This window comes from Haliotis cracherodii, unplaced genomic scaffold (assembly GCF_022045235.1).
Source record: "Haliotis cracherodii isolate W230 unplaced genomic scaffold, xgHalCrac1.p SCAF_5, whole genome shotgun sequence".
In the NCBI taxonomy this organism is placed as follows: Eukaryota; Metazoa; Mollusca; class Gastropoda; order Lepetellida; family Haliotidae; genus Haliotis; species Haliotis cracherodii.
Genome location: NW_027266308.1, coordinates 43,978,071 through 43,993,093, shown reverse-complemented (window position 1 = coordinate 43,993,093; position 15,023 = coordinate 43,978,071). Strand labels below are relative to the sequence as shown.

Sequence of the window (15,023 nt, the reverse complement as noted above, 5' to 3'; positions counted from 1 at the left end):
ATGTGGCCTTGATTTGAATTTAACGCCGCTTTGAAGAGACGATAAACGCCGCTTTCAGAGCGTGTCATGTAAACATTGGAAGAAAATCATGCGATGCAGATCTCAGGCGTTTACCACTTTGGTGAAACCCCGCAAGCACGGACATGGTGTTGACAAGAACATAGTCAGGGCGAATGTGGGATTCGAACCAAAGATTATAGGTGGGGGGATAAATTTGGGAGGATAAACTTAAAACTGAATTTGGCGTTTCGCAGATATTCATGAGACAACCGACCACCCATTACGGCAGTATCGCACGATGACCCCCATGTCTTGGCTGATAACCTACGTGGGTATTCCTTATTGTTGGCTTATAGTCATAGTGTCAGTTTCCATGGCATAAAAAACTGTGTCACACCTATTTTGGAATACGATCCCTATTATAACTTTTAATTATTGGCTTAAAATCACTGTGTGGGGTAAGCAGGGGAGATGGTTGTTATCACGTGCTGCTTTTAGCCGCAGCAGCGGTCTTAGAGTGACAATTTGTACCTGCCCTTCCAACATAGCTAGGAAACCATATTTGTCGTATTGGCCGAGGGAAAGATGATTGTTATTCCGAAATCTCTTATTAATGGATGACTCGAGGACACACGTTCAAGTGTTTGATGGCAATACAAAGAACATGAAAACATTATACAATCTATTTTTATATTTGATACAACCCAAAGATATTAAAATAACTTTGGCCTCGGTAGGTTAGCTGAGCTACTAATTGGAATTCTAAGAGGATACCGTTTAGAATCCATCTTTGACAACATCCAGTAAAATTCGATCGGGGAGAATCATATTTGACTCATGATAGACTATAATCATTGTAAGATCTTTATGTTCAATATGCTCAATATGAAAACTTACAGCAGAGAGATGCAAATACTTATTACACAATACCAGAGCGGCGGTCGGGTAGCCTGGTGGTTAAAGCGATCGCTCGTCACGCCGAAGACCCGGGTTCGATTCCCGACATGGGTACAATGGTGTCCCCCGCCGTGATATTGCAGGAGTTTTGCTAAAAGCGGCGTAAAACCATACTCACTCACTCACTCACAATACCAGAATATACCTTTAAGGCATAATTGTCTCATAACTCGCTCTCAATTTAAGCACGTTGCCATCGCAGACAGGGAGAAGGGTTATCTCCCCTTGGAACCACTGACACTTCCGGGGTGCGCGATGGATGAACAATGTAAACTTGTTAGATTTCTTGTATCCGGACAACAGACTGAATATTTTCCCATTGATGTGAAACGAATTGGGGTTATACTTTTTAGAAAAAGTTGATTTAGGTATATGTTTCTGAGCTGCTCCATAGGTAGTAAACGTTGTAATAATCTGTAGCTCAATATATCCAAAGTGGAATTCGGAGCTTATTCAGTTGCCTACATTATACCTCGGAGCCCGGATATTGAAGAAAAACTCAATCTTTCCCATCGCATATAAACTGCTGGGTAAAACAACTGCTGAGTATAATACACATTATGAATACAACACCCGGTGTCTTGACTGTAACTGCCGGGGAAAGAAAAGTATACACTTGGAAACTGAATTGACCAAAAAATTAGAAACGATATTTAAACGTTACTGCGCTGAAAATAGTCGCCACAACACGGTAAAAGGTCCAAATCACAACAGTGATGCCTGTATCTAACACGTGACCATCGAATAAGCCAATTACCTTGTTTGTTTCATTTTTAGCCACCATCAAACATGGCCGTATACTTTCCTTTGCCCGAAGGTTTAGTCCGTGAAACGTGTTTCTGTAGCATCTAGTAGTTGGGCGTAATTGATGAAAAGATAGTGTGGCTAGTAAACTAGTGGAACTTGTGAATCCGGCTCCAGTATGGACCCCCAAGTGTACGGCAGTAAGGTGAGCGGCGTGTGAAGGTTCTTGCCGGGATTGGACCCGTGAAGATTCCGGGGTAGAATAGGTCTTCAGCAACCCATGCTTGCCGTAAAAGGTGACAATGCTTGTCGTAAAAGGCGACTAACGGGATCGGGTGGTCAGGCTCGCTGACTTGGTTGATGCATGTCATCGATCCCAATTGCGTGGATCGATGCTCATGATATCAATCACTGGATTGTCTGGTCCAGGCTCGATTATTTACAGACCGCCGTCATATAGCTGGAATATTGCTGAGTGCGGCGTTAAACAACAAACAAACAAACTTGACTACAAATAGACATGTCACTATCAAACTGCATATACGTCTATAATGTGGCTCCACTTATTGTATTATAGGATCACCTGTGCGAGGAGGATACGTAATCGCAAAGGCTCGGCAAATACCGATTAACTAAGACCCGGCTGATATTTCCCATATATAAAAAACACTCGTGATGAATCCTCTTTGTATACCATATATTGTCTCCATGAGCAACATAAAATGTATATGATTCTTTTCCTTCCCCTTCTCTTTCTTCCTCTCTTCTGACTTCTTCTTTTGTTTATTCTTCTTCTCCTTCTCTCCCTTCTTCTCTTCATTCTTCTGCTGTTGTTTCTACTCCTTCTTCACCTCCTCATCCCCCTTCTTCTTCTAACTAATCGGAAATTCCGAGCTCTTCAGTGCTAACCACGACACGTCTTTTGTGTACAGGGTTTCACTCTTGACCTACCTCGACAGCTTTATTGGAAGGTCAAGTGTTGGACGTGTATGTCATTCATGCAATATGTAACCCTTGATCGGTGCCCCCTCCATTATATAGTGGTGATAAATCTATAAGGGACTGTGTTTTCATTGCTGGGCGGTCATGCAGGGGCTGTGATCTGAGACAAAGATAAACAATATATACCCCACAGTCATAAAATAAACCTTATCAGACTTGTCCTTTTGACCTCTCCATCCCACGATTAGACCCTTGCGTATCATACACTTGTGTATTCTGTATTTGTTTGGTACCGCCATAATTTATTGTCATAACGATATTTCTTTTCAATACTCACCCAAATACCCCATCTTGCAGGAAAAGAACGTACACAATCCTATGTGTATTGATGGGTGGAACACGTCTCTAGACTGATACCTAGACTCTGAAATGAACATACTTTACAGAAAAAAAGTTGTTAAATCATTTTTATAATATATAATAAGAGTGAGTGAGTGAGTTGGGTTTAACGCCGCTTTTAACAGTATTCCAGTTATATCACGGCGTGTCGGCTTAATGTGGGAGGAAAGCCCGAAGTGATGCAGGTCTCTGACGTTTACCACCACACGAGCATGGGCATGGTGTTGACAAACCTAGAAACATAACCGAGGCGAACCGGGATTCGAACCAACAATCATAGGTTTCTGGCGTGCCCAAGGGACGCAACTCTGCACAGCGAATCGCGGCGCCTTAGACTACTGGGCCACCCGTACCCCCATATATAATAAGAAGGAGCCCAGAGACTTTCTTCATTCCCAATGACCCTGAAACTTCAGTAATCTAGACTCTACCCACTATCATAGAGACCCCTGAAGATCCGGGGTACAATAGGTATTCAGTAACCCATGATTGCCATGATGTGTGAAGCCCATTTCTGGTCTCCCCCGCCGTGATATTGCTGGAATATTGCTAAAAGCGGCGTATAACCGTACTCACTCACTCTAGCTCGGTTGATTGTGTGTCATCGTACCTCGATGTTGCTTTTAAAATGAATCACTTGATTGTCTGACCTAGACTCGATTATTTACAGGTCGCAGTCATATAGATGGAATATTGATTAGTGTGGTGTTAAACAACAAACAAACAACCCTATGCAATGACAGACTAACTATAGTCATGTGAAAGAATGGGTGTTCTGTAACTTCTTTTGGGTATATTTCACATGATCCAATCACGACCTTTCTTTGGACGTCGATCTCTAGCTGTGCTGAAAAGTGTTGAAAGGTAAAAGACGCTTAGAAAAGTTCTCACCAAAAAATTAAACGGCTTAAACAGATATACTTCATCTTGTTTTGTCTGACGGCGACCTTTCTGTGTTTTACAGGGTTAACTTGGGACTGGAACAATGACGTGCATTTCGGCACATGCAAACCTTGACACCAAACAGTGGCCGTCAATCCACACGTCAACATGCGTTGTATCACGTTGTATCGGGCAGGTACCACGTCAGTAGTATTTATGGCATCTTCTTGTCCAACATCATGGCTCGGGGAAAGAACAACGTGTCTGTTGTAAATATGTTCCCAATATCACGATGGCGTCTCTCTATGTACAACCCACAAGGGCTACACTCTATCACGTCACGACAACTCTAAAAATATACAGCGACTAAATCTTGCACAACAGTTTAATATTTACATGTGTTAACGTGCCCAATGTCAGCCTATTTTTGCTTCCATCAACCCTGACTTAATTCACAGAGTGCTTTCACTTCCCCGCTAAACACAAGCCACATTCTGCTCATCCAACCTCATGAGTGTGTATATACTCAAATAAGAATCCCAGAAAGTACGTGAAAATCGTAAAATATAATACCCTAGACTAACGCTTAGCCTCTGGAAATATATAATTTTGCTAGAAACAAGCAACTACATTTAAATTGAAAATTAACCCATTGAGATGGGAGATTCAGACCCAAACCTGTGGAAAATCTAGACTTGCTTCATTAGGGCGCGATCGTTACAGTAAGGGCTGGGCGGAAGGGAAAGTAATATGGTTCGGAGACTGTGAGACAGACTAGTCCTATGTAACTTCTTTGAGTGGCATTTAGAAGTTGGAATGGTAACTAAGTCAATATTGTTATGGATGAGCAGCTTCTTTATTACAATTGGGCGACGTTTCGGTGTAGATTCTAACACCGTTATCAAGCAAATCCTATGTATACACAGGCTCTTCCATACGGCTCTTCCTTATGTAAAATTTGTGTTAAATCTTGAATGTTGTTTGGATCACCTGGTTCAAATGTCTAATTATCCTACGCTCGCCGTAAGAGCTGAGTAGAGTTAATGAGTGGACGGTCACAATGACTGATCTGGTTCATGCTATCAACCTCTGGTATGTTTGCCTGGTTGGGCTGATATGAGATGAATATTGGTGACTGTGGCGGAAAATAACACTCAATCACTCACCGATATTCAATTTCTATCAACATGTTTCTGTACGTTTCATCGATTTTTTTGTAATTTACACAAAGAAAAACGTAATCTGTAGGTATCTATTTATTTCTTCTAACTTGTTATCTTCAAAACAATATTTCTGTTGTGCTTATATCTTTTAAAAATACATGTTATTGATATTTACTGATCACAAAGTTAACTGCATAACTGAGATGACATAAGAACTACAAGTACTTGACAGGAGCAGTTTGCGTGACCTCTATGTGACCCAGCTCTGGCCCAGCTTGTCAAACCAGGGTATATAGGTCCGTGGTCAAATCTACTTTGGAATATGTTCGTAAGTGAACAGTGCCGAAATTCAAGTAGTCTTAAGACCGCCAGAGCACAAAAAATAATTTTTGAGATTTTGTCGAAAATTAAAAATAATTTATTGACATATTTAATTATATTTTCGCGAAAATTAAAGATAATTTATTGACGTGTTTAATTAATTTCATCTTGTAGTAACAAATCAACTAAAACCCATAGTTTCACAAACGCTCAAAAACAAAACAAGACAGTTTTAAAAGGTTAGAACAATTGAATACTTCTCACTCCATATATTCTGGTGAAGTGCTCTCGCTGGGAGCGAGCTCTTAGCAGTGGTAACGTTTGACTCAAAAAGGTCACTAAGTGCTTTTGAGGCCCGTGAACAAACGACTGGGCTCCGTCTGTATATATGGTCTCGTGTGTTTGTCAACGGCCCTGTTCATAGCGGGGTCTTTGTGTGTAGAGTTTGTTTATCTGTGATTATGTGCGTAACCTTCAGCCAGAGATACGTGAGGTTTGGCTGGGGCGCATGACTATGTGACGATTCACGTTCCTCATCACGTGCTACAACCACGCATTTTGTTTTGATTACAATGTTAAATGCTGATAATAAATGAAATATTTATTGTGAGGAGGAGAATATATTTGTAAAGCATATATATTCTTCTCTAAAGGGTGCGTTTATAATGACACATAACACAAACACAAAACACGCGTTTTCGTGAACTTGTTTTTGTAAAACACGAAACGCAAAAGTTGTAAAATCGTAAATATCTGGCAGTGTTGCCAACATCCATACACAATTAATACCAATTGGTAATTTATGCATGGTTGTTTGTTTGTTTGTTCTTTTGTTGTTAAACACCGAATTCAGCAATATTCAAGCTATATGACGGCGGTCTGTAAATAATCGAGTCTGGACCAGACAATCCAGTGCTTGACATCATGGGTATTGATCCACGCATTGGGATACGATGACACGCATCAACCAAGTAAACGAGCCTGACCACCCGATCCCGTTTGTCGCCTCTTAAGTTTGTTTGTTTGTTGTTTAACGCCGCACTCAGCAACTGCCTCACGATAAACGTAGTTGCCTCTTACGGCAAGCATCGGTAGCTGAAGACCAAGTCTACCCCGGATCTTCACGGGGCCGTTTCTGCGTGGATCGGGATTGATTTGTGTGGAAAGAGTGAGGTACTGCGAACTTGTGATGCAAAGATGGAAAAATCGCCAAAACAGAACCACGTGAGAAGCTGGCGCCGAAATATACCAACATGTCATGCACGTGCAGCATCACTTGTTTGGTTATAAAACGTTGGGTTTTCAATTGCATGCCATCACAATCTTACATCAAGTGAACAGCGAAAATATGCCGAGACTTACAGAAGCCGAACGCAACAACGCCATCGGGCGACTGCAAACTGGAAAATAGCTTCAGTTATAGCCAGGTTTTTGCCATGTGGCACCAAGCACCATTACAAGACTGTGGAACCGTTATCACACACGGGAAAACACGGTCGACCACGTACCACGACTAGAGCACAGGACAGATTCATACGGCTACGACACTGACGTGAAAGAACCACCACGGCCATCTTTACAATTACAGCTACGGCAATACCAGGATAACGTAAGATATCAGCCCAGACAGTTAGGACCTGCCTCGTCACTTGCGACGTCAGTGGTGTCAAGGTCACGGAGGATGGCCACAAACGCGATTGAGACAAGTGTGGTGTGTGCAGCCATCTCCTGCACTGGTCTAACAGACCTGGTGCAAGTTCTAGGGATTTTAACGTCAAAACGTAACACGGATGAGAATCTTCGGCCACACGTCCTTCCCATTATGCAACAAGCGAACGCCATGTTTCAACAAGATCACGCCCGACCTCACACGGCAAGACTGACAACTTCCTTTTTTCAGGATTCTCAAAATTCAGGTCCCACCATGGCCATCAGGGGCCAACTTGCAGAAAGCGATCTTAGCGCTACGACTATTGTAAGCCTGTGGGAGTTACGATCATCTTAGCGCTAAGATCGCTTTGTGCAAGTGGTCCCAGGTCTCATGATTTGATCCCAATCGAACATTTAAGAGATGCACTGAATCGACGACTGCGAGCATGTCAGCAACAACCACAGAACCTCCGGCAGTTGGCACAGTGTTTTATTGTACGATAAACAACTCCCACTCGTCTATTTCTTAAAAAAAGACCCAAATCAGTATTCGGATTGCTAGTCTAAGTCTTGTGTGTATAAAATATATTGCACGTTTTCCATAACTACAATAACGAGTGAAACATATACGCGCAAGATCTGTCCTAAATGCCTCTGTTTATATGTTCCCTTATTTCCTTCCGTCAGTATATATGTATAAACTCTACTCAATAACTCGGCTTTCAAACGATATCAATGTGACTGTAATAGTTCACCTATATGTTTTATCCACACACACACACACACACACACACACACAGAGGATTTAACTTATATTGCTTGACTGTAGTGTACCGTATATGTGAGTTCCATTGCTTTTGTTTGAATTAGCTATTGCTGGTGAGTTTAACCTGTCCCTGTACCACTTCAATCCGGTGTTTTGGGTAGTTAATGATAGTTTGTTATGATGGATTCTTGATAACACGAGCAGCAATCCCCAATGAGACACATTCAGCCCGGTTACACCGATTGTAATCACCGATTCTATTTAACATATTGTTGCGTCCCTTAGTCCTGCCAGGATCCGCTGATAGCAGGTTAATTGCCAGAATCGCCCTGATCTGTCTTCCGGTACCAAAGATGGGGAACGTCTTAGAAGTGCGTCACCATCCTCCCATCTCAAGCTGACACTCCGTAGTGTAACTGAAATAATGTTTAGAGCGGCATAAAATCTTATTCAGTCGCTCACTTGCAGCATGTCATAGATGACATCAAAAGCACTTGAGTGGGGATCGAAAATATATCGAACGGACAGTGAGTGCCTTTAGGGTAGAGAGTCAAATTTAACATTTCAATCTGTTCCTATATCTGTTAGATAGCGCTCAATGCGTTATCGGATATTGAAACTAAACATCTCAGATAACATTGATCAATTAACTAAGGAGAGCATGATACACGAGGCTGGTTGCGTGCAGTATGAACTGACGGGGTTAAACCTATATCGACGAGATTAGATGAATACATTTGGAGTGAATGACTACATATATAAGCAGATTATACATGTATATGTATTGTCATTTCCAAACCAAATGGGGGCGGTCGGGTAGCCTAGTGGTTAAAGCGTTCGCTCGTCCCGCCGAAGACCCGGGTTCGATTCCCGACATGGGTACAATGTGTGAGGCTCATTTCTGGTGTCCCCCGTCGTGATATTGCGGCGTAAAACCATACTCAGTCAGACCAAGCCAAATGTGACAGATAATTCATACTAATCACTAATTGATATTTTATGTCCGCTTCAATTAATGCATCCATTCTTTAGAAAAAACACCTTTTATTGTCACGTCTATACCGAGACCTGTTTTTTATCGTACTATCGACTGTTTCAGGAAGAATTTGGCATATGGTACCTTCAGTATCAGGAATAAGAACATGGCACAATTCAGTTTATATATTTATGTAAAAGTAGAAAACAAACATATTTTGAAATTCAACTGGTAATGGTAATTCAATAGCTAAATTGTTGTAATACTTGTAATACAATGTTATAATAAAGTATGAGTGGAGACATGATATTGTTAAAATTAAAACCCATGTAACGTTCAGAGTGTTTTTGATGTTTTTAACCATGAACAATACTTCTCTATGAGAGTTACAACCCAATGGTAATTTGTTTACTCCTGAAGCATGACACATCAATTATTCACACTGTCCAAAAGTGCTAATATCTCGCTACACGGAAACTAGATCATTGTTTCCCCCTTAGCGATATGCTGTACGCCTGCCCCCCTATCCCTCTCGACAGGCAGACCCCGCTTTACGGAAATGGGTCACCGTTTCACTGCAGCGAAATGCTGTATGGGGAAATAGGTCGGACAGAGCTGGACTGGTACCCTGCCCTTCGCCTCCTGGCGGCTGCAGGCGACAAGCACAAGCTCTCTAGGACAGGTCGTGTCTCCCTCTTATGATTGTTGCCGAATATCACAGAAATGTTCAGAGTAATAATTTACAGTAATGATTTAAAAAATATTTTCATAATTATTTATACATATATACTGAACAACAAAGGTACCTGTGACATTAAATAAGATTTAATGCAAAGTTATGTTTTTGACCAAATCTGAAACAATTTCGGTTTACAACAGATAAAAAACAGCCCAATCCTTGCTCTATAAAGGGACCGTCTCCGTGGTCTAGTGGTAGACCGTCCGCCCGGAGAGCGGAAGGCCCGGGGTTCGATCCCCGACCGCGTCATACCAAAAGACGTTAAAAGATGGCACTTGTTGTTATCCTGTCTGGCGCTTGGCATTAAGGGGCTAAAACAAGGACTGGTTGGCTCGGAGTCAGTATAGTGTGTTTGAGTGGGGTATTCATGTCACACTGCGGTATGGTATCTCAGTGAGCTAGCACTGTAAATCGGCATCAGTCCGGGCTAGTACAAGCAGACACACACACACGTGCATGCACGTCGCTATATAAGTGCAATAATCTTGGACGCGACGTTAAAGCCCATTTCACCCAATTTTCACCCCGCTCTATAAAGGACTATGTCAATCATTTTGCAAGTTGAAATGACCCCTGATACTTTATGAATACTTTATGACAGTTTATGGAGTCAAAATCAATGCTGATAATTCATAAACTTAATGCTTCGTACTATAGGCCTGTGGCCTCTTCTGTGCTGAATAAAGATTGAAAATACATCAGTAAATCAATGATGAAGGTAACTTTATATATCAGAGTTCTTGAGAACATCGCTGTGGCTGAGGTGAAAAGACTCGTCAGTGAATAGAACTTGTCCCCACTGCATGGCCGTCCAGCGTAGACGCTGTCTGCACCACTGTAGACGTGCTTGACGGTGGGATGGTTTCCTGTCAAAATGGGACGTCTGGCGACAGTCCCTGCACATCTGAGGCGACGGCGTACGGCTTGTGAAGATATTCGTCAAAGGCCTGGGATGCTTCTTGCAGTCACTGTTGCTGGCTGGAATCGATTTCGAAGATGTGTTGCTCGAATCCAGTTGTCTTGTCGATTATTGGTAACGCGTGGCCTGCCACTCCGCGGATGGTCTCTGACTGCATTCGTCTGTTGCCAACGTTTCCATAAACACCAAATGATGTTTCTGTAGACGTTAAACTGTCTTGCAACATCACGTTGACTTTATCCTGCTTCAAGCATACCAATGGCTCCCAGACGCTCATTTTCGGACAGGCTTGGCATTTCGTAACTTTGAATAATTGCGTAATTTTGTTGTTTTTCTGAGTGGTTGTTGTCAGCACGATGCTAAACAATGCATATGGAATCCCGTTAACGCACATGTTTTTATACCCATTATTGGGTAGTGAAATGCATGGGGCTTGCATACAAGTAAACTTTTGCATGGAATGCATGCTTTTCTGTAGCAGTTGCGTTTTTGTGACTTGATTCCATACATGTACTACAATATTGAAAACCAAACTTTACTTGTTTGAAGAATACACGAAAATATTGGTGTCACAGGAACTTTTGTTGTTGTGTATAGTATGTATGCATATCATTATACATATGCGAGACAAAGATAAAGGTTCTTTGGATACTCTTTCCAACGATTACTCATCTCCATGTTCCCTTGTCCACATGTAATTTTCACAAACCCATAACAAAAAAGGCAATGAATACGTCGCTTTTTATTTACCTTGACGTTCATGGCATACACTTCTATCGAATGTTCATGTTCGTTACTGAACATGGTGTGACGATTTTATGGACGCTTTTGTCAATTTCAAAGTAATGTTGAACTCGTGCACCTTTTGCATTGTCACTAACACACATTATTCTCTGGAGCATCAAAACATGTTTAATCTTGATTTCATAGTGTCACTTTATCATTAAACAACTTGACTAACCACGGGTCTGGGTAGTCTTGTGGGTACACAGGTCCTACTCAGGACCTTCTCAGGACCCACCCCACCAGATTTCCCCAGCCCAGTCCTACAGTGAGTGAGTGAGTGAGTGAGTGAGTGAGTGAGTTTGGTTTTACACCGCTTTTAGCAATATTCCAGCAATATCACAGCGGGGGACACCAGAAATGGGCTTCACACAATGTACCCATGTCGGGAATCGACAGCCCTACAGTGGTGTATCAGAAAGACGACAGACTGATGACATATAATAAGTTTGTATTGACATTTTTTTTACTTCACTGAGTTAAACATTAATATGATACAAAATATGAAATAGAATATCCTTCACTGATTAACAATTTGCTACAATTAAGTAAATCATTTTTCACAGAAACATTTCACTAAATGCTGGTATAAAAACATATGTACAAGAGCAGAATGTTAGGATATATTAAAATTCTATTTAACATGTATATTGATCTAGATTGCACAGGTTCAGTCTATATAGGCAAAGTTGAAAAATGAGAGCTAACCATTTAGCCTCACTGATAAAAGGTAAAATAACCGTGCATGATTCTAATTTCTAGAAAATATTGGTTTTTGCAATTATATCAACCTAAATTCCTTTTTGCAGCCAAGAATCAGAATCATTTACCACGCATATACTCACAGAGGATATGAAACTCTGATCCTTGTCTTTATTATTAACATTTTGAAAAACTTATTTTCAAACACTATTATGCAGAAACTTTCAAATATGCAAAGACGGCCTACAAATACTTAACTTATTTACCTATACTACTGATAAAAAGGGACTCCCCCCTAATTCTTTCATATTAGATATTAACTATAGCAATATGAAAGAATGGGGTTGTCCTTAACTTTTGTTTAGTAGTATATTTGTCTTAAAGGAATGGATGTAGATAACTTTGAATACAATCATCTTAAAAAACATCATCACTATAATGATCAATATAATTGTACCTCTAAATCTAAACTTCAGAGTTGCCTCATGTTTAAACTACTTTCAAAGGGGAAAAAGTTAAAAAGTCACTACAAATCTATCATGCCAATAAACATGACAGCACACTTGAAGTTCCGAAACAAGAAATAGGCTTAAAATAGTACATCTATATTTATCTCCCATCAAAAGGCAAAATTATGTTAAAAAGAGAAAAACTGAAACTTGAATTCAAGAAATCTAAAATATTTTTACTAAAAACTGTCAATTGATAACCAAAAATGTAAAGAATTTTCAACTTGATCCCAATATTCCAATTCAAAATAAACAACAATTGTTCAATCTCAGCTTAACATTATTGAAACTCTTGAAATGCCATTGTAACAGATAATACATAAGAAAATATAATATATGATATATCATGATAAAACAGTATTCAGAAAACGATGTCTTAAGAATTATAAATGTTCAAAATACTAAATAATGGGAGAAGTAGAAAATAACTACACAGTGAGAATTGTACCCTAAGTTTGTTAGCAAGATACAGGAATGTCTAAGTTAAAAAATGTGACAGTTTTCAAAATGAAAACCATATTGCTGTAGAATCACCTTTTCACGATATTCTTTAATATATGTTTATGATAGTAATGAGAGCCTAAATGGGTATGCTGAGATTAGCTCCATTACATGTATACAACGACACCTTGATATTGTGGACCTGGAGTCAGAAACACAGTGAGTGAGTGAGTGAGTGAGTATGGTTTTACACCGCTTTTAGCAATATTCCAGCAATATCACGGCGGGGGGACACCAGAAATGGGCTTCACACATTGTACCCATGTCGGAATCGAACCCGGGTCTTCGGCGTGACGGGCGAACGCTTTAACCACTAGGCTACCCGACCGCCCCCAGAAACACAGAAATACCTGTGGACCAATGCTGTAGCTGGAACTTTTCCGGCTATCACTGATGAAAGCAAAGAGGTGTGGCATTACTGTTCTTAAGTCATCATTACAGAGGTGGTATCAGCACTTCACAGGCTGGTGTACACGATGTTCCTCCTCAGACTTGACTACATACGGACGATAAGGTTGAATTGAGTTGTGTTTAACGCCGCTTTTAACAGTATTCCAGTCATATCACTGCGTGTCAGCTTCATGTGGGAGGAAACCCCGAAGTGATGTAGGTCTCAGACGTTTACCACTTTGGTGAAGCCCACAAGCATGGGTATGGTGCTGATAAACCTAGAAACATAATAGGGGTGAACTGGTATTCGAACCCACAATCATACGGTTCTAGCATGCCCAAGGGACTCGCGGCACCTTAGCTGACTGGGCCACCCGTGCCCCCACCTATAATGAGGGTAGGAAGGGGGTTGTAAAAGGCATGGGGTAGAAGATCTCACATTTTTCTCTAGCTGTTTCAGGTTCCACTGGTGATGTCAATCAGTATTTGAGAGCAAGCCGGCCGTGCCCCCACCTATACTGAGGGTAGGAAAGGGGTTGTAAAAGGCATGGGGTAGAAGATCTCACGTTTTTCTCTAGCTGTTTCAGGTTCCACTGGTGATGTCAATCAGTATTTGAGAGCAAGCCGGCCGTGCCCCCACCTATAATGAGGGTAGGAAGGGGGTTGTAAAAGGCATGGGGTAGAAGATCTCATGTTTTTCTCTAGCTGTTTCAGGTTCTACTGGTGATGTCAATCAGTATTTGAGAGCAAGCTGGCATGGACGATTGACATGACACGTATGGTATATATGAATTAGTACTGATACTGAAGGCTCCTACATGGGCCACATTATAGACGTATATGCAGTTTGATAGTGACATGTCTATTTGTAGTTAAGTTTGTTTGTTTGTTGTTTAATGCTGCTCTCAGCAATATTCCAGCTAAATGATGGCGGTCTGTAAATAATCATGTCTGGACCAGACAATCAAGTGCTTGATATCATTAGCATATATCTATGCAATTGGGATACAATGACATGCATCAACCAAGTCAGCGAGCCTGACCACCCGATCCTATGCGTCGCCTCTTACAACATGCATAGTCGTCTTTTCGGCAAGCATGGGTTGCTGAAGACCTATTCTACCCCGGATCTTCTGGGTATGTAGTCAAGTGATGAATGGAGGAAGTGTGTAACCCAAGTACTTCCAACTCCAACGTGCATGTACATTGTGCAAACTCTCCCGTCATAGAGTAGATGGCCACAGGGTTGTGGCACATGCTGCAGGATGTGGAGTAGATGGCCACAGGGTTGTGGCACATGCTGCAGGATGTGAAGTAGATGGCCACAGGGTTGTGGCACATACTGCAGGATGTGAAGTAGATGGCCACAGGGTTGTGGCACATGCTGCAGGATGTGGAGTAGATGGCCACAGGGTTGTGGCACATGCTGCAGGATGTGGAGTAGATGGCCACAGGGTTGTGGTACATGCTGCAGGATGTGGAGTAGATGGCCACAGGGTTGTGGCACATGCTGCAGGATGTGGAGTAGATGGCCACAGGGTTGTGGCACATGCTGCAGGATGTGGAGTAGATGGCCACAGGGTTGTGGCACATGCTGCAGGAGACATTTTGCCTTTTGTGAAATGCAGTCTGAATGTTCATTAGTCAGAGCACTCGCTGGTTTCTCTCTAGCCTGATTTG

The 15,023-nt window shown here is 41.5% G+C and overlaps 1 protein-coding gene across 1 annotated transcript; it reads right to left on the bottom strand.

Annotated features, from left to right (window-relative positions):
• Nucleotides 1-14,462: 14,462 nt before the first annotated feature.
• Nucleotides 14,463-14,936, bottom strand: LOC139443700 (uncharacterized). Its single transcript, XM_071224636.1, has one exon. The coding sequence runs from the start codon at nucleotides 14,934-14,936 to the stop codon at nucleotides 14,463-14,465; it is 474 nt and encodes a 157-aa protein (XP_071080737.1).
• Nucleotides 14,937-15,023: the final 87 nt, after the last annotated feature.

Coding starts and splice junctions, on each gene's coding strand:
- LOC139443700 (XM_071224636.1), bottom strand. CDS start 14,936: ATGTGCCACAACCCTGTGGCCATCTACTCCACATCCTGCAGCATGTGC.